The sequence below is a fragment of the Chrysemys picta genome, chromosome 2, assembly GCF_011386835.1.
Source record: "Chrysemys picta bellii isolate R12L10 chromosome 2, ASM1138683v2, whole genome shotgun sequence".
Lineage (NCBI taxonomy): Eukaryota > Metazoa > Chordata > Testudines > Emydidae > Chrysemys > Chrysemys picta.
Genome location: NC_088792.1, coordinates 238,285,146 through 238,311,529, shown reverse-complemented (window position 1 = coordinate 238,311,529; position 26,384 = coordinate 238,285,146). Strand labels below are relative to the sequence as shown.

Here is a 26,384-nt window from a genome sequence, read left to right as displayed (position 1 = left end):
TCACAATAACCTTTTAGATAGGGATGTCTTATTCCCATTATACAGTTGGGAAAAGAAAACAGAGAGAAAGCTTAAATGAGTTGGTGCAAGCCCACGCAGTGTACAAGTGGCAGAGCCAATGTTAAAAAACACAGAGACAAACACACACACACACACACACACAACTGAACAACTCAGGCATGCCTGGCTCCTAGGCTGTGTCCACTAGCTTACCCCATAACCTCCAAAGAGGCAAGAGTGGGTGTATAATTGAACATTGGAGACTAAGCCTCCCCCCCCACAAAAAACAAAACACAAAAGCCCACATTAAAAAACCAACCATAAGGGCATTTACAATTATCTTCTGAACTGACTTTTAACCTTCTTATTCTTTCACAGTGGAAAGAACATTTGATCTTCCATAAGCAAAATCCTTATATAGATCACCAGCTCCAACACACTGTAGAAAGTCACTACTCATTTCTGTTGTGTCTCAAGTTTGGGAGGAGAAGCCATTTTTAAATCTGAGCTTCTGTATGAGTGGCAAAACCCACTGATTCTGCAACATCAGATGAAGGGTTGGAGTTTAACCATTCACCCATGGGGAGCAGTGTGTGTATGCCAACCAGATTTACTAAATTACTAATTTCTTTTATTTTCTCTTTTGTAAACAGCTGAAATAAAAGAATACAAGTGCTTACCTCTTTTATTTATATCAAGTTCTGATAACTTTAGGGATAGTTCACTAGAGTTCCCACTTGTAGAGGACACCAGGATATCATGTATTGCATTTCTTCTACCTGTTCTTCCTGAAGCAATAAAATCTGCATATGTAGATTCCACATCAGTCATTGCTAACAAATATCCACATAGCAGTACCTAAACATGGAGCAGAAAAAAGGTCCATATTTAAAACATGGGAAAGACAAAAAGGACAGGGAGGCAGAAGAGGATAACTAGATGCCTCGGATCATGAAGAATGAAACCTTTAAAAGGTAACACAGAGACCCCCCTCAAACTACTGAAGTTGGCAAATTAAGAGAATAAAATGAACAAACCTAAAAAGAGCAAGGATGTTGTATAACAAATGTTCTTTCCTAAACTATTTTGACAACTGTAGTTTAAATATTTGAAAGAATATTTCATAATACATTCATAAGTGTATTTTTTAAATGATAAATTTAGTACCATAAGAACTCTGCTATTTAGTGTTTGCTGGGAGGTGGGAAGAGAGTGGGAGTTGGAAAGAGTTCTTTTCTGCGTGAAATACAAGGCAGATGAATTAACAGAGTTTGAATTAGTGAAGTTTTGCTTTGTTTCTGCATGTTTAATGTTCTTCCCTGCAGTGGAGAGGTTGTGCTTTGATAATGTTGGTACTGTATACACCACTAGGGCTTCATAAGTTAATTTGCCTTGCTGTGGTATCGGCTCCAAGTCAATGCATTGCAATAAAGCCACTGAAGTCAGTGGAGCCATGTTGATTTACACCTACTGAGGATCTGATCTGCACCATCTCCTCGTGGTTCAATACCACTCCTCTCCTTTCCCTTTACGTGAGAATGTTCTTGAAAAGTCATTAAATTTTGTAGGCTTCCTTTTGACAATCATATTTCTTTTACATGCGCAAACTCCATTAGCATGCTAACCTAAAGCTTCCTGCAGAGATCTAGATAGCTAGGTTTCATTAAAGAAATTTCAGACAAGTCAAGTCTGCTACACCAGTACGCGATAGAAAAGGGAGCACGGAGATCCACAAAGAAGAAGGAAGGAGCATTACTCCTGGAAGAATTCTGTGCCACTGCGCATGTGCAGAATTTATGTCCCCGCAGATTTGATTGCTTCCCTGCAGAAAAATGACTTTCTGACAGGGACGCAAAGGGAAGCCACAAGAGCCGTCATGCGACCCACCCCAAGAAGTATGTTTTGGGTGCCCAGGGCAGCCAGCAGAGAGGCAAATCACTGTGGGGCAGTGGGTAGGACTGGGGAAGACCCAACTGGTAGCTCCTACCCTACACAGGGCTCAGCTGCTGGTCTCGGCTGGGCTGGGGAAGACGGGACTTCCTCTTCCCCTGCAGGGCCATGTCAGACCCACCCCTAGATGTCTCCCCTCGCTGTAGGAAGCTCTGAAAACTCCCTCGCTCTCCCCCCCCCACTTCCTGCACCCATCACTCCTCAGCTGCAGTGGGAGGGAGCTGCTCCCCCATCCGCCCAACCCCTGTGCATCCAGACCCCCTCATACCCAAACCCTCCCGCCGAGTGTCACCTCCCACCCATGCCCAGAACCTCCCTTGCTGAGTCCCATTACCCCCCCCCCAACAAGCCCTTGTGGATCCAGATCCTCCCCCCCCCCCCCCAACGCACCCAGATCGCCCACTGAGCCACCTGCATCCAGATTGCCCCACACAGAACCTTCTCAACCCACACCTGGATCCCCACACTAAGCCCCTCCACACTTGGATCCTGCCCATTCATTTTAAAAACAAACACTATCCTCACAAATCTTGTCCATTTCCACCCTGCTTTTGTTTTCATTCCTTAGCTCCCTCCAGCTTTGCCCAGCCAGAGTCACTTAATCAACCTAGTATGCCATATTGGAATCTACTGACGAGCTATTTGAGAAGCCAGAGAAAGGGGACGATGTACAATATTTTATCTGGCTAAATATAGCCATATTGAATATCATTGTAAGAGTGACTTATCCACAAAGAATTTCAAGACTATGAATCTTCTGAGAATGAACTAGTGACACTGTGTCACACGCCAAATGCTGAATGGCTGACGTAATTTCACTCCTGGGAATGAGACCCATGAAACAAGAAACCTGCTGTGAAGAAACAGGGAATTAAAAGAGGTCAGCAGTGACCAAAAGCTTGTCTGATATACTCAAAATGGTGCTGTGCCTTTCGGTTAACCAAAGCTTTTTTGGGCTTCACAATAATCCATGACAGGATATATGTACTGATTCCTGTAATATGTTGTCTCCTCATAACAATGTGAAACAGTGAAGCAGTTTAATAACTTACTGAATTTACTATTTAGTTCAGCCCCAATCTGCAAATATGTTTTTTTTTAAACAAAATAAATAAATTGATTAAAAGCATATAGGGTGGGGATGAGAGGATGAGGATAATGGTGTCATTGCCAGCCAAAGGTCAGGTTAAAATCCAACACAAGACTTCAGACTTACCTGTGCTTTTCTCCAAAACATGTCAAACTTGACATGACCAGAAGACAGAGATTTACTACTTGATTTTAATGCATCTTACTCAAGTAATAATTGTTTGGTACTTTTATTTAGGGCAGGTTTCAAGAACACTAAGTGCAAAGCCAATGAGTAAGTGTCTAGCCACAGGAGCCGCTTCCCAAAAACAAATAGCTTGAATTTTGATGCTAATATAGCACCAGTCCCAAGTCTACACAGCAACTGTTTGTTGCCAGGATGCTGCCTTAATCTGTTAAATGCAGCAGCAGCACACTGCCAGAAGGAGCATTCTTTCATTCTGCAGAAAGCTGTACATCGCTTTGCTGATTACAGTGGATTTGCTCACAAATTGATGAAGCACACACTATTGCTCAATTTCATTTAGAATGTTTTCAACGGTGTTTCGCCCCAGGTGTTTGCAATACCCTCACCCCCCATACCAGTTATGGTGATTTCTAGAGGAAACATGGCTCATAGTTTTAAAGGGCTACCCTTAACTTTCCCTCAGAATTTAGAAACCAGGATGATTTCTCTGTCATGGGAAGAAATTAGTGACAAGTGGCCATCTTTCACAGTGGTACTACTCTAGAGCCTCCTGCCTTGCCAGATTTACTGATCTACAGCTCATACTGCCAGAATCCAAGGATCTCCATTTCCTTCCTTCAGAGGGCCTTTATCCACCAGATCTACTAGATGACAACAAACAGGGAAGTGGTTTCCTCCAACATGAACATCCATACCACTCCAGGAATTAGGTGTCAGGAGATACATAGACACAGTCTTTATTTCACCTGCGTAACTGGAGTACATCCCTCTCCCCAGTATGACTGAGTTACACCAGGCCTTGGATTAGCTTTGCCTATAGGGTCCTTATTTACATATTAACCATAAAATAGTTATTCAGTAGGGGCTGTGGATACTCAGCACTCCTAAACTCAATAGGAGTGGAAAGCATTCAGTAACTCTGAAACACCAGGCTCATTGTAGAGTACGGTTAGAACAGGCCACTCCCACATCATGGCATCTGTCACCCTAACCTCAGTTTCTTCTCCTGGTTCTCCATCAATTCACACATGAACCCAAGAGTTTATTTAATGTTTCCCCTCTTAGATCTGTTTTATTAAGTCATTCTAGTTCCATAACCTAAGTTTGCCTGTGCTCCCAGATACTAAGGTTGCTTCCCTGATCAGTGGGGCATCATAAATAATCCTCCTCTACCCTGCTAGGCTTAGGTCTTTTTCTCCCCTAGTTACCAGGGTTCCTACAGCCTTTGTTCCAGGGACTGCAGCACGGCTGCCCTTGGTATAGGGTTCTCTGCTTCCCTCTTTCAAGGGACTTTGCCTAAAGTCTGGCAAGCTTCTCTAGCCTGCAACCATTCTGGCTGTCCTGCCAGAGAGCCCTTCTGATCTCAGCAGGTCTCTCCCAGGTGTGAGCAAGAAGTCCATCTTCTAGGAGGCACTGCCTCCAGGTGGCATTCAGGTGACCTTTGACTCGGGTGCTTGTGAGAGCTTGTGGCTTCAACCCCTTACATGCTGAGCTCACACTGTGACAAGACCTGTTTTCTGATGGCAGGTATTGGGTCATTTCACAAGTTCAGGTATTAATGGGGTTTGGCAGCAAGTGAAATTAAAAGAATCCCCTGGTATGTAGGGGAATGTTGCGTGCTACCAGGACGCAGAACAGTAATGGGCTGCTCAAAGCCTTCCTAGCAAACCTTTGAGTAATGACTACATCATATTCTTTTTTATATATCGATATAAATAAAATATACACATACTATATTACAGAGAATTCAGGAGTGTTTTTCATGTTATTCTAGGGTAACAACAAATATGAACTCCTTTTGGAGTATCCCATCAGAAGTATCTCACAAGGCATATAACATGAACACTTCTGAATTCTCATTTTAAAATGTACACATACGGTAACTCATCACTTAACATTATAGTTATGTTCCTGAAAAATGCTACTTTAAGCAAATCGATGTTAAGTTAATCCAATTTCCCCATAAGAATTAATGTAAATGAGGCGGTTAGGTTCCGGAGAAATTTTTTTCGCCAGGAAAAAGACCACACACACACACACACACACACACACACAGTATAAGTTTTAAACAAACAATTTAATACTGTACACAGCAGTGATGATTATGAAGCTTAGTTGAGGTGGTGAAATCAGAGGGTGGAAGAGGGTGGGATATTTCCTAGGGAGTGCCTTACTGCTAAATGATGAACTAACACTCAGCTGAGCCCTCAAGGGTTAACACATTGTTGTTAACATAGCCTCATACTCTACAAGACTCCACGAATGGAGGGAGGAGACACAGCATGGGAGAGAGAGACAGAGACACACCATGTGTGTGTGTGTGTGAGAGACATATACTGTGTGTGTGAGAGAGACACACACATTGCCCTTTTAAGTATGCTGACACCACTCTAAGTACATTGCCTTTTTAAGTAGATCAGCAAGTTGAGACAACAGTTGCTGCCAGCAAGCTCCCGCAATCCTGAACCCTGTCATGTCCTCCCCCAGCTCTATGGAGATGGGGTAAAGGAGCGGGGGACAGAAGCGGGGGGAGGGGGATACCCTGACATTAGCACCTTTCTTCCTCTCCACCCTCCGCACAGCAAGCAGGAGGCTTCCAGGAGCAGCTCCAAGGCAAAGGGCAGGAGCAGCACAGGGCAGTGGGGGAGGGACAGCTGAACTGCCGGCTGCAGTTGATAACCTGCTGGGCAGCTGCCGCACAGGGAACTTAGGAGAGCTGATGGAGGGCTGCCAGTCCACCCTGGTTCCAAGCCCCCACCAGCTAGCTCCAATGGGCTGCTCTTTCTGCAAGCAGTGGATAATGCAGGCAGCTGCCAAACAACATTATAAGGGAGCATTGTGCAGCTTTAAACAAGCATGTGCTCTAAATGATCAGCAACGCAGTGTGCAGAGGCGGTCAAAAAAGCAAACAGGATGTTAGGAATCATTAAAAAGGGGATAGAGAATAAGACTGAGAATATATTATAGCCCTTATATAAATCAACGGTATGCCCTCATCTCGAATACTGTGTACAGATGTGGTCTCCTCATCTCAAAAAAGATATACTGGCACTAGAAAAGGTTCAGAAAAGGACAACTAAAATGATTAAGGGTTTGGAACGGGTCCCATATGAGGAGAGATTAAAGAGGCTAGGACTCTTCAGCTTGGAAAAGAGGAGACTAAGGGGGGATATGATAGAGATATATAAAATCATGAGTGATGTGGAGAAAGTGGATAAGGAAAAGTTATTTACTTATTCCCATAATACAAGAACTAGGGGTCACCAAATGAAATTAATAGGCAGCAGGTTTAAAACAAATAAAAGGAAGTTCTTCTTCATGCAGCGCACAGTCAACTTGTGGAACTCCTTACCTGAGAAGGTTGTGAAGGCTAGGACTATAACAGAGTTTAAAAGAGAACTGGATAAATTCATGGTGGTTAAGTCCATTAATGGCTAATAGCCAGGACGGGTAAGGAATGGTGTCCCTAGCCTCTGTCTAAGGATGGAGATGGATGGCAAGAGATAGATCACTTGATCATTGCCTGTTAGGTTCACTCCCTCTGGGGCACCTGGCATCGGCCACTGTCGGTAGACAGGATACTGGGCTAGATGGACCTTTGGTCTGACCTGGTACGGCCTTTCTTATGTTCTTATGTTCTTAACGTAACAAGGAAACAACGTTAACCGGGATGATGTTAAGTGAGGAGTTACTATATTATATTGAAAATATATTACTTGTATATAAACTAGCCATAATAGTAATAAAGGTACTCCTGAGAAGATTCTTTTTTTAAAACCCACAGAAATGAAGTCTGATCAATAGGCTTGGTTTCCTAACACATATGCTGCAATATTTATTGACAGCTTCTAATTTTTGTGCCTGTATAATCTCCTTAGTGTTACTGAAGCACAATTTTGTTTTGTGTTGGCATTTTAGGCAGAACCATGAGACATTATTCCTTAAATATGGAATATCATTGACATCACCACAGAAATCCCCTTTCACGGCGATGGCTTGATGACTGGAAGTCTGTGATTGATTTAGTGCAACCACCACCAAGCAATTACCATTCCTTCTTAAAACCCCTTTTTTTCATTCTCTTTGGGACAAGTGGAATCTGGCTTTTAGTACATACATTAATATTTCATGAAACATTATTTTAAATTTCTTACCTAACTGCATTAACTTGGTTTCAGAGTAGCAGCCGTGTTAGTCTGTATCCGCAAAAAGAAGAACAGGAGTACTTGTGGCACCTTAGAGACTAACAAATTTATTAGAGCATAAGCTTTCGTGGACTACAGCCCACTTCTTCGGATGCATATAGAGTGGAACATATATTGAGGAGATATATATATACACATACAGAGAGCATAAACAGGTGGGAGTTGTCTTACCAACTCTGAGAGGCCAATTAATTAAGAGAAAAAAAAACTTTTGAAGTGATAATCAAGCTAGCCCAGTACAGACTTCTTATCAAATTGTCTGTACTGGGCTAGCTTGATTATCACTTCAAAAGTTTTTTTTTTTCCTCTTAATTAATTGGCCTCTCAGAGTTGGTAAGACAACTCCCACCTGTTTATGCTCTCTGTATGTGTATATATATATCTCCTCAATATATGTTCCATTCTATATGCATCCGAAGAAGTGGGCTGTAGTCCACGAAAGCTTATGCTCTAATAAATTTGTTAGTCTCTAAGGTGCCACAAGTACTCCTGTTCTTCTTTTTGCATTAACTTGGTCTCCTTGGATAAAATCCTGATTCTACTCCCATTGCCTTCAATAGGGCCAACTTTTCATCCCTTAACTTTAAAGATTCTTTTAAAAATGAAATGTTTATAAATAAATAACCAGCTACCAAGTGTTATTGAGGAATTTCCTGACATTTTTCAGTAACATTTTCTGCTGGACTCAATTAAACAACAATTACTAACAAAATATTGAAAACATAATAAAAATATAATTAAAGTATTTTCTAACACTAATCTTTAGCATGGAAAGACTGGTAATGATTGTATCATTACAGCTGCAACCAGGGGGGGTCTTTCAAAGGCCATTTCAAATTCAGATTTTCATGGTTCAAAGTCTTCCAGGTTAACTCTTACAGTGAAATATTTTAATTCATTCCCCTCCCCTCTACCCATTCTTCCTGAAAACACTAACAGTTACAAAATGTTTAATTTAAAGATGACCTCTCTGAACCAAGCTCAGATTTTGTGATCTTTCTTCCATTCTTCTCCATAGTATGATCAAGTTACAGCTCAAGATTTGATGGGTCATACTATATCTAATTGTACTTTGTATAGGTTAGTTTTGTTATTGGGGTGGGGAACTAAAGCTCATTAAATTACTGCACAAGTCTAGTGAATCTGATGGAGATAAAAAAAACCTACACAGAATGCTCACATACTGTCACAGGGCCTGCTCCTACTGAAACTGATGGGAGCAACTGAATGTCACAGGGAGCAGAATCAGACCCCCAGGAATTCAGGCAGAAGAGGAGACTTCCTAAGATCTGCAGGGGGAACAGAAGAGAAGCTCCACCACAACACACCTTAGCAGATGCACAGAATTGGTGCTTCACTGCTGTTCCTTCAAATACCTTCTTGACAAGTCTCTCTGCTTCCATCCTTCGATCTCACTAGCCCAACTTATGGGATAATATTCATCATCCTTTTATATACAGTTTATTGTATCCCCAAGGTTTCCTAGCAATGTGTGTTACATTTCTTTCTCCAATACAATCTGGTTCTACTGGGAAGACTGGAACACAGCCTGACATTTAGTTGGTCCGTGGTGTAAAATCCTGACTCCACTGAAGTCAATGACAAAACCTTCTATTGACTTTAAAGGGGCAGTATTTTACCCAGTGACTTTACTGCTGTTCTCAAGAATCTGGAAGTGAAAGCATAAAATTATGCCACAACACTGACAACTTTTCAATGCACGTTAAAAATCAATGCCCAGAAGCTAACCAGACCAGTAGTATATCTGGTGCTTGAATTAAACCTGTTTCAGGGACTGGCCCCTCTATTGGAAAGTCTATTGTTTTTAACCTGTCATTGCCTCACATCCATGTTTTGTCAGTGTTTCCATAACTATCACAAAGGAAAGAAACAATGAAGGCAAAAATACAACAAGCCTGTGAAGAGTGTCTTCAGTGTAGGATTTGGCATGTGTTACCGGCAGCAGGAAGAGGTAGTTTTGTTTGCACTAAAAATTACTGTAATATAAAACCTCACAAGACACAATCCTCCCTGCTCTCCCCCTCCCCTCACAGAGCTGAGAATTAAGAGTTGATTTTTCAGCTTTATTAAAAAAAATTCTCAGGGTTTGGCAGATAAACTTTGTGTCATGATCTGAGCATCATTGAAAAATACTTATTTATATTCAGCTTTCATATAGGAACATAAAACCTTATCCATAATACTATGCAAACAATAGAGGAGTTGTACAATTATGTTTTTAAAATAAAATTCAGTGAAGATTCAGCTTCCCTGTAAGCTCTTTCCAGTCAACAGGAAGCCTCTGTGACTATATTTCCTACATGAACTAATAATAGATTCTAAGGCTAGATGGGATCCCTGTGATCATATATAGCTCAGGCCATAGAACTTCCTCAAAATAATTTCTAGAGCAGAGCTTTTAGCAAATCATCCAATCTTGATTTTAAAATGGTCAGTGACTGAGAATCCACTACGACCCTTGGTAAATTGTTCCAATGGTTAATTACTCTCACCATAAAAAAATGTATGCCTTATTTCCAGTCAGAATTTGTCTAGCTTCAGCTTCCAGCCATTGGATTATGTTATATCTTTCTCAGTTAGATTGAAGCTCATTATTAAATATTTGTTTTCCAATTAGTAGTTATAAACCTTAACCAAGTCACCCCATAATCTTCTCTTTGTTAAGCTAAATAGATTGAGTTCTTTGAGTCTATCACTAGAAGACATGTTTTCAAATCCTTTAATCATCCCCATGGCTCTTTTCTGAGCCCTCTCTTATTTATTAACACCTTTCTTGAACTGTGGGCACCAGAACTGGACACTATATTCCAGCAGCAGTCACACCAGTGACAAATACAGACAAAAAATAACCTCTCTAGTCCTACTCAAGATTCCCCCATTTATGTATTCCAGGATCACATTAGCTATTTTGGCCACAGTATTACATTGGGAGCACATGTTCAGCTGATTTTCCACCATAACTCCCAAATCTTTTTGGGAGTCACTCCTTTCCAGAATGGAATCTACATTCTTTGTTCCCAGATGTATACATTTATATTTACTCATGTTAACACACATATTGTTTGCTTGCACCTAGCTTACCAGGCGATCCAGATCGCCTTGACAGTGACCTGTCCTCTCCATTATTGATCACTTCTGCAATTTGTGTGTCATCTGCAGACTTTATCAGTGATGATTTTACATTCTCTTCCAGGTCATTGATAAAAATGTTAAATAGCATTGATGAAGAGTTACTTGCTATGGAGTTAGAGCAAAATGGGTTGTCAGAGGAACCTCTGTTGTTTTAAATCCATTTTGCAGTGTTATGCACCTTATGGCAAATAAATCATACTTTGTTTTGAAGCAACTGCTTCTGTGTCACTGCATACTGTTACTGTCCACAGGCTCCCAAAGGGAAACTCTTGCATTTGTCAAGCCTGCTGGGACTGCTTGATGTAACCTGGGAGATCCACTTGAAAAACAGTTGGATCCTACCTCAAAGAGAAATGGAGGCACAAGCCTGTCACTTGAAAAGGGTGCACTATGGAGACTTGGAAAAGAGGCTCAAAAGGGACAGTTCTCTCATGGCCCATGACATGGAGAAGACAAGGGGACCGGATCAGAACGAATAGGGAGCTGTGATATGTAGGAACTTCGACTGGGTACTGCAAAAATTGGCTGACACAGGTATACATCTTAAGAGGGAAAAGTATATTTTTCAGGCTGCTGCTATTTACCTAGGACACAAAATTAAAACAAAATTTATCAAACTTAGCATCCGTATTGGCTCCATTACACAAACTATTACAGAAAAGGATAAAATTCCAGTGGGCTCAAAAACAAAAAATTCTTTTTTGCTTCTGGAAAAACTAATCACTAATGCAGGGGTCGGCAATGTTCGGCACGCGGCTTGCCAGGGTAAGCACCCTGGTGGGCCAGGCCAGTTTTATTTACCTGCTGACGCGGCAGGTTCGGCCGATCGCGGCCCCCACTGGCCACGGTTTGCTGTCCTGGGCCAATGGAGGCGGCGAGAAGCCGCGGCCAGCACATCACTCGCCCACGCCGCTTCTCGCCGCCCCCATTGGCCCGGGACAGCGAACCGCGGCCAGTGGGGGCCGCGATCGGCCGAACCTGCCGCGTCAGCAGGTAAATAAAACTTGCCCGGCCCGCCAGGGTGCTTACCCTGGCGAGCCGCGTGCCGAACGTTGCCGACCCCTGCGCTAAAGTCATCAAAACTGTTTAATTTATTAGAAGTAGTACTGTTTTGTGACGTCTCACCATGTCACGGGAGTGGGGGTAAGAAGTGGTATTAGATCACTGAATGTCAGATGGATCTGAGTGTCCTATCAATTATATATCAAGGCCACTAGTTCCAGCAGAAAAAAAGTATTCCCATTTAGAATGAGAATAGCTAACTGTGGTTTTTGGGCTAAAGAAGTTCCCACTCTCACCTATATGACAGGTCCAGCACTAGTAGGCAGAGGGAGGTGGAATAAGGAGGCTCTGCATGCTGCTCTCACCCACAGGCACTGCCCCACCCCCAGCTCCCATTGGCCGCTTCCCGGACAATGAGAGTGCGGAGCCAGTACTCGGGGCAGGGGCAGCATGCCTAGGAGCCGGACCTGCTGGCCGCTTCCGCGATGCAGCGCGGTGCCAAGATAGGTAGGGTTTAGTCTGCCTTAGCGCTGCTGACCAGACCTTTAATGGTCCCATCAGCGGTGCTGACCGGAGCCACCAGGGTCCCTTTTTGACTGAGCACCTGCAGCACCCCCGGGCCGCCCTCCCCCCCCCCCCCAAGATTTAGTCGGGGGTATATAGTACAAGTCATGGGTTATGAATATTTGTTTACTGCCTGTGACCTGTCCATGATTTTTTCTAAAAATACCTGTGACTAAAACATATTCTTACCTATGGCGTCTCTCATCGTATCAGTTTATGGCTATGAGTTTGATTATAAACCTGGAAAAGCACTGGGTAATGCGCATACTCTGAGTAGACTTCCTTTGTCAGATAGCCCATCCAAAGTACCTCAGCCTACAGAAACCATCTTCTTTACTTCTCTAATCAACACAGCACAGATAAAAAGACAGAGAGACTCATTATTGTCTTGAGTGCAGAGAATGGTTAGAAATCACTGGACAAAGAGGGTAAGCACAGAAATCCAACCTTATTACAACCGAAAGGAGTCTATAAATGTCCAGGATGCGTACTTATTATTAGGATCCCAGATAATCATACCTCCAGTAAGTAGACCAGTGGTGCTAAACTTGTTATTCGTTAGTAGTGCTGTATTTCAGGAATTTATTTAAAAAAACCACAACAACAAACGCAAACACAACAGAACTGCGCCATACCACCCTTCTTTCAATGGCCTAGCGCAGGGATTCTCAAACGTCATTGCATCGCGATCCCCTTCTGATAACAAAAACTACTACATGACCCCAGGACGGGGGACTGAAGCCTGATCCCGCCAGAGCCCCACTGCCCCGGGCAGGGGTGCCAAAGCCCAAGGGCTTCAGCCTCAGGCAGGGGTCCTATAACCTGAGCCCTGCTGCCCCCAGGCTGAAGCTCTCAGGCTTTGGCTTTGGCCTTGGGCCTGGTGTTTTAGCTTTGGCCCTAGGCCCCAGCAAGTCTAAGCCAGCCCTGGCGACCCATTAAAATGGGGTTGCCGCCCACTTTGGGGTCCTGATCCACAGTTTGAGAACCACTGATTTAGCGGAGCAGGCTGTGCAAATCATAGAAGCGGGAACAAAGAAGATGGCATATGATAGCATAGCAGCCAAGCCGGCCAGGCTTCTTTTCCAGTATTGCATGACACCACAAACCACAACAGAAAAATCATCTTCAGAAGAATACAATCTGGACTCTACACTCAGCTCAAGCTGCTAACATGAGGGAAAAGCAGGCAACACAAGAGTTATATTATGATGTATGAGATGCAGGTAATGCAGTATATATTCTTAACCAGTGAGGGCCACTGCAAAAATTATCAGGTCACATCGTAGCACAGGCAGGACCACTTTCTTGGGTGACATCACAATAAGGGTTGTCTGCAGCACCATGAGGAGTTAGGAATTCTCATTCAGATAGGTTAAGGTACGAGGTGTTATGGAGTCATTAGACTATCCAATTTCTGCATCCAGAAATAGTGAGATTGCTCAGGACACTGTACCAACCACTATAGCGGACTTGGAAGTGAAGCCTGCAGAGACAGTTTTATTATCAGAAAGCTCTTCTGCACCTGCTACTGATCAAAGACCACAGGTGTTTCCACTGTATCATTTCAGAAGATCTCCCAAACTTAGAGACAGACTGGACTTGTAGTAATACACTAGAAAGGGCAGAATAATCCCTTGCAATTGCCTGAAGATTAGGTAGTCCATCCAAACCTGTTAGTTAGGATGTTTTATTGTTATAATGTTAATTAGGGCTGTCGATTAATCACAGTTAACTCATGCAATTAACTCAAAAAATTAATTGAGATAAAAAATTAATCGTGATTAATCACAGTTTTAAATCACATTGTTACAAAAGTGGAATACCACTAAATTGAAATTTATTTATTTATTTATTAAATATTTTCAGGTGTTTTTCTACATTTTCAAATATATTGATTTAAATTAAAACACAGAATACAAAAAGTGTACAGTGCTCACTATCACTTTTACAGTGCAAATATTTTTTTATTAAATATAATATAAACAAAAGAAATAGTATTTTTAAATTCACCTCATACAAGGACTGTAGCGCAATCTCTTTATTGTGAAAGTGCAACTTACAAATGTAGATTATTTTGTTACATAACTTTCCTCAAAAACAAAATGTAAAACTTTAGCTCTTACAAGTCCACACAATCCTACTTCTTGTTCAACCAATTACTAAGACAAACAAGTTTGTTTACATTTACAGGAGACAATGCTGCCCACTTCTTATTTACGATGTCACCAGAAAGTGGGACTTTTGTAGACGGCATTACAAGGTATTTATGTGCCAGATATGGTGAACATTCATATGCCCCTTCATGCTTTGGCCAGCATTCCAGAGGACATGTTTCCATGCTGATGACGCTCATTAAAAAAAAAAAAAAAGTTAATTAAATTTGTGACTGAACTCCTTTGGGGAGAATGGTACGTCTCCGACCCTGTTTTACCAGCATTCTGCCATATATTTCATGTTATAGCAGTCTCGGATGATGACTCGGCAAATGTTTTAAGAACACTTTTGCTGCAGATTTGACAAAACACAAAGACGGTACCAATGTGAAATTTCTAAAGATAGCTATAGCACTCGACCCAAGGTTTAAGAATCCAAAGTGCCTTCCAGAATCTGAGAGGGATGAGGTGTGGAGCATGCTTTCAGAAGTTTAAGAGCAACACTACGACATGGAAACTACAGAACCCGAACCACCAAAAAAGAAAAATCAACCTTTTGCTGGTGACATCTGACTGAGATGATGAAAATGAACATGCAGTCAGTAAGTACTGCTTTGGATTGTTATCAAACAGAACCTGTCATCAGCATGGACGTATGTCCTCTGGAATGGTGGCTGAAGCATGAAGGGGCATATGAATCTTTAGCGCATCTGGCATGTAAATATCTTGCGACGCTGGCTACAACAGTGCCATGAGAACGCCTGCTCTCACTTTCAGGTGACGTGAGCAAAAAGGCAGCATTATCTCCTGGAAATGTAAACAAATCTGTTTGTTTGAGCAATTGGCTGAACAAGAAATAGGACCGAGTGGACTTGTAGGAGCTAAAGTTTTACATTGCTTTATTTTTGAATGCAGTTGTTTTGTACCTAATTCTACATTTGTAAGTTCAACTTTCATGATAAAGATATTGCTCTGCAGTACTTGTATTAGGTGAATTGGCAAATACTATTTCCTTTATTTTTTACAGTGCAAATATTTATAATCATAACTCACTATAAAGTGAGCACTATACACTTTGTATTCTGTGTTGTAATTGAAATCAATATATTTGAAAATGTAGAAAACATCCAACAATATTTAAGTAAAACTAGTATTCTATTATTTACAGTGTGATTAATTGCACAATTAAAAAAATTAACTGCTTGACAGCCCGAATGTTAATGTTTTAAGTTTATTATTACTAATAATTTAAAGGGAGAGGAGTGTAATGTTGTAGGTATTTGTTATGCGTATTGCCACATGGTGGCCAACGTGAGAATAGCTATTTACTGTTAGAAGCCCTAAGGCCATTATTGAGGATGCTCCAGGGGATTGGGACGGAGGGGGGCGGAAAGGTGTAATATGGAGGCTACTTAGTTGTCTACATGAACCTGTACTGGAATAAAAAAAAAAGGGTCTCCTTTTTTCAGTTGTAATCAGTTTTTGGTCTCCATACACCGTAACAGGGATCCCCTAAGTCAAATATATGTACAATAATTCACCAGGTCTCTGCAGAGAGTTAGTAGCATAGCCCACTGATCATCATAAACTTTGCAAAATGTATGTATGAATAATATTTAAGGAATTGTGTGTCTATACTGAAAAATTAGGCTCTTTAGGTATGAAAGTTAAGACAGGTCACCAGAAGATGAAAAAATGTTCCTGACAGGTAGACAGGATAGACACTTCTCTCTCTCTGGCTGGTCAAGTGTGTACTGTCTGCTTCACAATGGAAGCTTATCTACAGACTGAGCCGAATGCTAATCAAGAGACTGTGAAATCTTCAAGAAAGAAAATATACAGAAAGAAATAAAACAGCAGGAGGGGATCCTGTTTTAAAATAAAGACAGTGGATGGTTGGAGTATATCTAGGAGACCAGTGTACCACCAATGCATCTTTCCACTGAGGAGGCAAGAGGACAGTGTGACTTGTCTTACAAACGGAAGATCACAGCCAAGCCTGGCTGTAATATTCTAGAAGGATTTTGGCTGAGCTTTGGCTCTATAAGACATGACAGGAACTAGTTAAGGAAGTCTAGGTTTTAGAATGCGAGTTATGGTTTTATTTTATATGTAACCATTTTGTTACCAGTATTTCTATTTGCCATCACTTGAATCTCTGCTCTTTCTTAAATAAAACATTTGCTTGTTTTCACTATAAACCTATCTAAGCGCTGCATGTTAAGCAGAACTGTGATCTATGGTGGAACTAGTAAGCTATGGGGGTACTTGTTCCTTTGGGAGCAATGATTCTGTGAACGTCCAGTGGACCAGGGCCCGGACACTCCAGGGAGATGCTCAGAGGGCTCAGGGTTGGAAAATGCCTATCACTAACCTGCAGAGAAACAGCAGAACCAGTGCAGGCTAAGAGGGGAGTGCTTGTGTTGCCCGTGGCCAGTGGAGTCAGGGAGCTGAGACACAGCAGGCGCAGACAAGGCTCCCCCATGCTAAGAGTAGGTGGTACCGGGATGTCTCACAACCCTGGGGAGCGCCATAATGTGTATTCTAACTACCCTCTAGGAACTAGACCAGGGCAAATTCTGTGGTACAAAACCTAACCCTTAAAAAGACCCCAGAACCTTGGTTGTAAGAACATTACAATAAATATTTTTGTAACTTGCAGCAGACAACCAAATCATCTCGAGCCACTACCATGCATGACAGTTTCTAAATGCTTTTTACCAAAGGAAATCTTAGAACAGCAATGGTACAGCTGCCTAGATCAACTACTGCCATCTGAATTTTCTATTCCTACCGTGGAGCCATTCTGCACCAGCAGGGACTAGATAACCTAATAGATCTTACTCCTGTCTCATCTTGGATTTCCACTAGTCTGCAAATGGATACTTATCCTCAATAAACCTTATCCCCTATTGTGGCCTATGTCTTTGTAATTGTAGATGTATATTGCTCTGCTATGTAATGCACAGGTGTTAGTACTTTAAGCCAGTGGTTCTCAACTGGGATACAGTAGTCTAGAGAGGTTGGAACCACTGATTTAGGCAACAAGTAAAGAGAAACAGTTTTATTTTTATGAGCAAACGGGAGACAGAATAATTAAAATAGAGACGGCACATGAAAGATATATAGTACATTTTGTACTGCATTTTTTGGGGGGGGGCTGGCGGGGGTAGGTAAAGAAACAGGTCCATGGTGCAGGACAACTTCTATTCAGCAGAATAAAGGGGTATACTGGCTGAACATCCCTAAGTGCTATTATAGCTGCCGTAGTTTCTAACAAAGACAAATGCACCTTGTATGAAGAGTTCTAATTCAGGTTCTTTAAGCTGTTGACAACCCAAGGAATGTACACAATCTCTTTCATTCTCTAACTCCTGTAAAATCCAGTTACAGATACCTTATCAGAGATTTAGCATGCATTAATTGTGTGATCTTATTTTAAACAATATGAGAGAGAGTCTTGCTAATGTTTTCCATTGGCTTAAAATGTCAATAAAGCTAACAGCTAATGAAAAGAAATTAGACAATACTGCTGAGACTCTTCATTTCTTAACTATGTATCATGCCAGCCAGAGGAGGTAAGCTGTGTAGAGGACTCACTTAGAAGTCTAATAACATAGAAAATCATTTTAAGGTTACACATTACTAAATTTACAAATTACAATTATATTAAAAGATTGCATTAACATCCTGGACCTTATTTATTAAAAATCAGATTCTGCCTGGCCCTTAATAGGGCCTCTGCCTAGAAGACACAATCTAGTCCTAAGAGCCAAATCTTGTTTCCACTGAAGTCGTAAACGAGGTTTTCCACTGAGGGCCATGGGACTGAGATTTGGCACTAACAGAATATATTTTGCTTTCACTCAGTTTTCTTTCCAGCTATGCACAAAGACAAAGTCACCACAATGAATGTTTTCTGTAAGATATAATGGGCCTGACTCTTTCACACTTGCACTGGTGTTATTTCTAAGCAACTCTCACGAGTGCATTACATTCAGTGGAGTTACTCACAAATTACACCAGTGTAAGGAGGAGAACAAAGCCAGATGCCTGCATGCTGTGAAATTAGCTTACAGTGTATCAGAAAAGTGGCAAAGTCAATGGGGGGGGGGGGTCTGTGCTAAAAAATCGTGCAAAGATTGACAAAGGGGACTGTAGGCGAGCAGCATCTAAAAAGTTAATTCATGAAGAAATTAACAAGGATTTTAAGAAGGGAAAAATGTGCAAGTTAGAACAGTCAACAACAATAATTAGGGTTTGTAATTTGCAGGGTTGAAATTATAGCACCATATCCGTATTTAAATACACTTGTGACTTGCAAGGTTCCTGCACAGTTTCTTTGTCTAGAGTGAAAACCATGCTACAGAATTCCACTCTCCCTCACAGATAACTTAACTGCACCATTGGATGCTTATCTAGAACTTCTATAATTATATTTTATTTTCAGACATACATAGGGTTACCATATGTCCTGTTTTTCCTGGACATGTCCGGCTTTTCGGCAGTCAAACCCCCGTCCGGGGGGAATTGCCAAAAAGCCGAACATGTCCGTGAAAATGGCGGCTCTGCTCCTCCCCTGACTCTTCGGCTCTGTTTAAGAGCCGAGCTGCCCGAGCGCTATGGGCTTCAGGCAGCCCCCTTGCCTCCGGACCCCAGCCGCCGGCCGGGCACTTCCCCTCCCGGGCTCCGGCAGCGCAGGGTCCGGAGGCACGGGGGCTGCCCGAAGCCGGTAGCGCTCGGGCAGCCTGGCTCTTAAACAGAGCCGAAGAGGAGCAGAGCCTCCAGCCGCGGCGGCTCTGCTCCTCCCCTGACTCTTCGGCTCTGTTTAAGAGCCGGGCTGCCCGAGCGCTACCGGCTTCGGGCAGCCCCCGTGCCTCCGGACCCTGCGCTGCCGGAGCCCGGGAGGGGGCGCAGGGTCCGGAGGCATAGGGGCTGCCCAAAGCCCGAGCGCTACCGGCTTCACGGTTTGCCGGGCAGCCTCCAGACCCTGCGCCCCCGGCTGGGCGCTTCCCCTCCTGGGCTCCAGCTGCGCTGGGGAAGCGCCGGCCGGGGGCGCAGGGTCTGGGGGCTGCCCGGCAAACCCTGAAGCCGGTAGCGCTGGAGCAGCCCTTTCCCCGTGGGAGGGAGGAGGGGGCGGAGTTAGGGCGGGGAAAGGGCGGAGTTGGGGCGGGGCTAGGGGGTGGGGAAATGGGCGGGGCCAGGGCCCGTGGAGGGTCCTCTTTTTTTATTTATTAGATATGGTAACCCTAGACATACAAGACCTGTTCCTAGTGGTCAAGGAAGCCATGCTAGCCACAGTCTTGTTCCTAGCACAGTTTCAACCCCATTGTGTGCAGGAAGTAATTTTGTAACTGATATTTTGCAGATACCTTAAAATGTCAGCTGCAATGGTTCTGCATTATTAAAGCATGGCCTCTTGAACACCTTCATTGACCCAATGTGAAATGTGAAGAACACTCCAGTTTCTTGGTGTTTTTACATTTTCCTTCATGCCTAACTATATACTGGGCTATTACAGAAGCACAGGATTTGTTCCATACCAAATGTCTTTGGGACAAGTTCCCCCTTAACACTCCACTGCCATAAAGCAACTGATAGCATTTGGTGACCTTTTAAAAACACAGATCAGCCCTTTGACTCATCATTCAAGTATGTGTAGCAATACCCAGAGCAGAAGAGCTCTGTTTCATCTGGGGCAGTGAAAGGAACAATGGCAAAAACTACTAGGATCGGAGACAGTATGCTTGTTTGCCAGCAAAATAATCAGCTGCTGTGGGTTTCAAAAAGGAGGCATTTCATTTGCTTCCTCACACCCCATTGAATAAAAATAAATTATAACTTGGGGAAGGAAATTCTCCATCACTTTATGTAGACATAAGATGCAGATGCTTTATGCAGACATGTTTCTTATGTTCATATTTGATATTTGACATGCTAATATGGAGTTTCCCAAAAATACACTCAAGAGGACCTACATATTTCCAGCTTTTATAAAGAGAAGTACTACTTGGAAATCCATAAAATTAAGTTATTTCTCTACAAGTATAATTTTGGTGAATGGAGCCATGTAGTTTTTAAAACCAAAATTGAAAGGTTCTGAGACTATATTTAAGTCACTAAACCACAATCCTTTCATAAATGTTTCATTTGTGAATTATTTGGTGAATGTTCGGATCATTAATAATAACTCAGTTTCTTAAGCAATTTTTCTGTTGCAGGCTTAACTTCTACCTCACATTTGCATTAGCTTCCCCAGCCACTAGATAATCTGATTTTGTTCTAAATATTCTTTAGAAATTATAAAAAGATACGATTTGACAGTATTTTAGCTTTTATGTCACTTAGTAACAGCTCTTCAATCCAGGATTTTATTATGATAAATATATAATAAATAAACACTGTGCACACACTCAGACTTCCCTGTTAGTCCGTGTCTTACATTTGCAAGGTTTCAATCATTTTTGCCTTTTGTTCTCATGTGTTCACTGGCTGCTTTAAATTCTAAAGTCTGCCTGGTTCTGTTGCTAAGCAACAGTTTAGCCTAGTTAGGACTTCCTGATGAAATAATAATTGTCTAGAACATGCCTGGTTTTTAGATCCATTTCTAGCAAGAATATTTTACCACTTTATGGAACATTAAGGTTCCCACTATAATAGTAGTGGGCAGTAGTCACCCTGAAAATCTTGCCAGTTACCCTAGATAACAAAATAATGATCCCAGTATTTGCAAAATTCAAGGCATTCCTTCTACCGTAAGCTCAGAGAAGTATATAGCCCCCCAATAACCACATCTCTTTAGAGGAAAGCTGGCAAGTGTAAGTAGGAGCACCACATATTTCTATATGAGAAGAGGAGGAGGAGGTGGGGTCTTTTTATTATAGTCTGTTGTTCTCCTAAGCACTGCCTAGCAGAGAATCATACCACCATCAAAAAAAATCCCTGGTTGAAGATTAAAAAAAAAAAAAAAAAAAAAAAAATCACAACTATAGGGCAGACCAATTCCTTCTGCAACTATCCCATGCTGCGAATCAATATGGAATATGCTGGTTTCAGTGATCTGGGACATAGAGGCTTGACATAATTTTATCTCCTTTCATTGCAAAGCACCAGTTAAAGTGTCATTAACCACTACTCCCTCCTGTCCCAGCTGTGTTTGCCTTTTGAGGCAACCTCCTTCATCTAGCTCTTGAAAAGCACTGCCCTGTCAATTTCTCATTTCTCTCCCCCCACGCTCCTCCCTCCCTCCCCCCCCCCCCTCCACCAAACATGGTGCTTTGTTCACCATGACCTTTTAGTGCTGCTGTCTGGGAGGGAAGGGGTGTGCATATGTGTTTTTTCTTGTTTTGTTTAAGCTAATTCAATGCTGTAGTACATGGCAGATATAGAAATACAAGGCTCCGCTGCTGACCCATCTCACTGTTGTTCCCGGTAAGACAATATGAAGATTGAAGCCGGAGGCCCAAATCCCACAATGCCCGCTGCGGCTAGGAACAATATAGGAAGATCTGACACCAGAAGTGAAACATATTAAAAGAAATGACAAAACAGAGAGGGAGAGAGAGACAGACAGACAGACTGCTATTGGGCCATAATGAAGACAGAAGTGAACGTCCATAGTCTTAAAGTCTTATTGGCATTCCCCAGTCTGTCTCTCTCTTTTTTGGGTGGGGCGGCGGGGGGGGGGTGTCATTCCTTTCAATATGTGCCACTACCTAGTGTTCTTGTGGAGAGTCAGGTGTCAGCCCAGAACTGAGACAGGGGGCACAGATGTTTTCCACAGCCAGAGGAAGTGAAATGCAGGGCAGGGCTCAGTGACTCTAACTATACTCCAAATACCCTGCTCAGGTTTATTGATCTGCAGCCTGCCAAAGAAAGGAAGGGCAGAGAGAAGGGGTTTCACACGGTCTGCAAGAACCAAAGTCTTACGCCTTTTCTGAGGTTAAGTCTACACTACCCGCCTGAATCAACGGGTAGAAATCGACCTCTCTGGGATCGATTTATCGCGTCCAGTCGGGACGCGACAATCGATCCCCGAATCGACGCTCTTACTCCACCAGCGGAGGTGGGAGTAAGCGCCGTCGACGGGAAGCTGCGGAGGTCAATTTTGTCGCCGTCGCTACAGCGGGGTAAGTCGGCTGCGATATGTCGAATTCAGCTACACTATTCGCGTAGCTGAATTTGCGTATCTTAAATCGACCCCCACCCTGTAGTGAAGACCTGCTCTGAGAAGAGCAGGCAGTATGTATAGTGAGCTGCTTCAGCCAAATGAAGACAGAACACTAGGTTTGTGGTGGAGTTCCCAGTCTTACAGAGCGCATCATTTGGGTACCAAAAATCTATCCAGTAAGCAGACTTGGCAAATGCAAGTAGATGTGGTTACCTAATAATCTGGTCCGAGACTATTAGATTCCCCAAGAAGGGGGAAATAATTCTTAAAACTAGCAGTGTAATTAAAGTATTCATCCTAAAAAAATATTCATACTAAAAGTGGGATTGTTTTATTGTGAATCAGACTCATATCCGTTTTGTAATTTCTCCTTATCCCTATTACGGCAGCAGGCAGATGCCTTCAAACAAGGCCCATACAACTGGACAGGCTAGCAGTTTGATCTCGGAGTTCTGTCCCCAAATCATCTGGGGAAGGAAGGGGACGGGGGGGGGGGGGGAAAGGGAAGGGCCCACAGGGACTTAAAACCAAGTCCCCATTGCTCAACTGAGTGGAAAGTTTCAATGTTATGTAACAATCTGACTGGGGTAGAAGCTTTACTATTCAGATGCGTGCAGTCCTTGGGAGAGAATTACATGGTTTGAAACTGAATCCTCTTCAGCTAGCCACTCAAATTGCAGTTTTGATTAAGACATTTTCAATATTGTGAACTCCTACGATTTTATCACAAGGCTTGTGAAATCTGCTGTTATTCTTCAAGCCCCAGATCCTTTGCTACACGATTACACGAGAATTTCAGCTTTCAGATAATAAATAATATTTAAAAAAAATCTAGTCAATGTTTGGAGAGAGAAACTTGGAAGCATGAATCTGGAAAGCTCAAAAACAAGGCAAATAAAGAACCCAACATTCTTTATTTTTTAAAAAAATGTCATGGTTTTTTAAGTTAATCATATTGTTTTGAGGGCCTACTACAAGACTTTTGGCAATCCTACATTGCACAAGTGGTATTAATCCAAGCTGTCTCATTAACAATACTGACAAGTTTCTGTGTGCTGACAACAGATGGAAACCAAGAAATGACTTGCATACACAAATATTTAATGAGTGGTTGCACCGTATTACACAGAGTCTGTGGATTTTACTCCTAGTTTTCAACAGATAAATTTCATTCTGCAAACACAAGCACTCATACATCAGCACCTTAGATAATGGTAAGAGGCCCCGTTAGATTACTGCAAACAAGAGCTTGTGTGAATTCTAGAGAACTACAGAGAATGAGTGCTAGTTCTGTGCTTTGAAGACTGAGTTTCAAGTATGGCTATTGTCCCACTTTTCAGCAAAATTCAGAGCCTCTCCCCCCCGAAACAGGATAGTTTTTGTAATGTTTCATTTAGAAGACAAGAGGAGGGTGGCCAGGAAGCAGGGAGATAGCACAGTGCAAGGAAGGAAAGAAACCAAAACCAACACAACACAACACATACTTCCTTGATTCTCACATAGAACCCTGGTCTCTGACAAGCATGAGATAACTTCTCAATCATTTTAAAAGATGGGCTATTTAAAATAGAATCTGTGCACAATTGGCATTTTGTAATCATGCCAAGAAAACAGTTACCCAAAATCTTTATACAGGCCACGCGCTCCATCCTGGCCTCTGAAGCTTCCTTTCAAAGATGCATTACAACAACAAGAATTAGCTAAAGAAACTTTGTGGGCTGATTTTTTGCTGGGCAGTCTCAGAGGGACAGATTTTGAAAATTCAGTCATTAGCTGTATGTATGAAATAGCATATGCAATAACTTGTACACACAGATGATGGGTAATCGCCCCCATCCTCCCTCCCCACACAAGAAATTGCACATATGCAAATAGAGAATGGGTTAAGAAGCCTTTGAAAATGTGGCCCATAGAGACTAGGGGTTAGATTTACAGTTCCTAAGTAAGAGTCCTTCCTTCTCTGATCTACTGCAGGATATGGACAGGAAGGGTTAGCAGCCTATCCCTCCTCTCCATAATCTTTCAGAGTGGTAAGGAAGATACTACTTTATTTTGGTCCAAAAGTGTGTTTGTGGGAGGAAGATTTCCTAATATACTTTGCACTCTGGGGTTTCAGAGTCAGAGCCCTACCAAGTGGAAGGCTTACAGCAGAGAATTTCTGGGCCCCACTGCTGCATAAGAAGCTGGCTACCTGACTCACCAGAGGATACTGGCAGCAGGATTTGAGGGTGTAGTGGACCCACCAGATTAAAAAACCAAAATACTATTAGTAGCTTTTTTAATTTGTTAAAGTCAGTGTGGCTCCTTTAGGGCTTTTTTCCAGTCAAACAAGTCTTGAAGAATCCTTCTGAGCTGTCTCACTTTGAGATCGTCTCTTCTGGATGGATTCACTTAGGGCTTATCTATACTTACGCGCTGGTTCGGTGGCTGGCAATCGAACTTCTGGGTTCGATTTATCGCGTCTTGTCTGGACGCGATAAATCGAACTCGGAAGTGCTCCCCGTCGACTCCGGTAATCCTGCTTGCCGCGAGGAGTACGTGGAGTCAACGGGGGAGCCTGCCTGCCGCGTCTGGACCGCGGTAAGTTCGAACTAAGGTACGTCGACTTCAGCTATGTTAGTCACGTAACTGAAGTTGCGTACCTTAGTTCGAATTGGGGGGTTAGTGTAGACCAGGCCTTAGACAATAGCACTAGCTCTCTAGGATACTGCTGAACCTGAACTTGTAAATTATGGCTATGGTTCAGAAGGCTCAAATACACCCAAATCACATGGGTTTCAAGCTTGGCGCAAACTGTTTTACCAACCCTAATTAGATGTTTCCCATTTCAAAGAATAAAGGCTGTTGGGGATAAACAGAATTTATCCTGCACCACAAACTATAGCCAAGAACAAATATTTTTTGAAAAAGACAAAAAAAAATCTGTGCCAAATTCAGCCCTGAACTAAGGGAGTGCAACTTGTACTGATTTCAGTAGGCGTTGATCAGGGCTCAACTTGGTCCAAGGCTCCAGTTTTTCACACAGCTGGTCTAGCACAGTGGTTCTCAGACTTTTGTACTGGTGGCCCCTTTCACATACCGAGCCTCTGAGTGCGACCCCCCTTTATAAATGAAAAACACTTTTTAATATATTTAACACCATTATAAATGCTGGAGGCAAAGCGGGGGTTAGGGTGGAGGCTGACAGCTCTCGTAATAACCTCGTGACCCCCTGAGGGGTCCTGACCCCCAGTTTGAGAACCCCTGGTCTAACATTAGCTTTGGAGAACTTCCTGCTCTAGGCAGCTGCCATCCCAGTTCCATCATAGAAGTGACCCTGTGTGCAAATTTTCAGACACAAAGCCATGCACAACGAATCTTGTACTCTCTCTTTTCCTGGTTGCATCTCTTCCCTCTATCTCAGCACCCCACCATCCCCAACACAGTGTTCTGGGCTCATCTCCAATCCTCCACCAACCTCCTTTCTCATCAGTGTCCTTCAGAATGCTGAGGGGAATACTGATTGTTCACTGCAAAACCATCCCTTAAAAAGTAGCAAGAAATTCCTTGTAGCAGCTCCCTCTTATTATCGAGGATCATGCCATCAATGGATTATCTTCACCTTAGAAAGTTAAAAACAGTTTAAAGCTGAAAACACCACAAGATGACATACAATAACCTTCCCCCATTTTATTTTATGTTAAAAAAAATCTGTGTTAAAAACTAGTTATTCAGGATGCACAATACTAAACTGCTCAAGATAGTTAAGACCAAAGCAGACTGTGAAGAACTTCAAAAAGATCTCACAAAACTAAGTGATTGGGCAACAAAATGGCAAATGACATTTAATGTGGATAAATGTAAAGTAATGCACATTGGAAAAAATAACCCAACTATACATACAATATGATGGGGGCTAATTTAGCTACAAC

At 42.5% G+C, this 26,384-nt stretch overlaps 1 protein-coding gene across 1 annotated transcript in view; it reads right to left on the bottom strand.

The window, feature by feature from the left end:
- PKIA (cAMP-dependent protein kinase inhibitor alpha) overlaps window positions 1–26,384 on the bottom strand; it is a 57,910-nt gene that overhangs the window by 5,757 nt on the left and 25,769 nt on the right. The window contains exon 2 of the mRNA XM_005301535.5: window positions 681–858. Coding sequence (XP_005301592.2) covers window positions 681–831 — 151 coding nt within the window. The 5' untranslated portion in view covers window positions 832–858. The remainder of the gene's footprint in view (window positions 1–680; window positions 859–26,384) is intronic.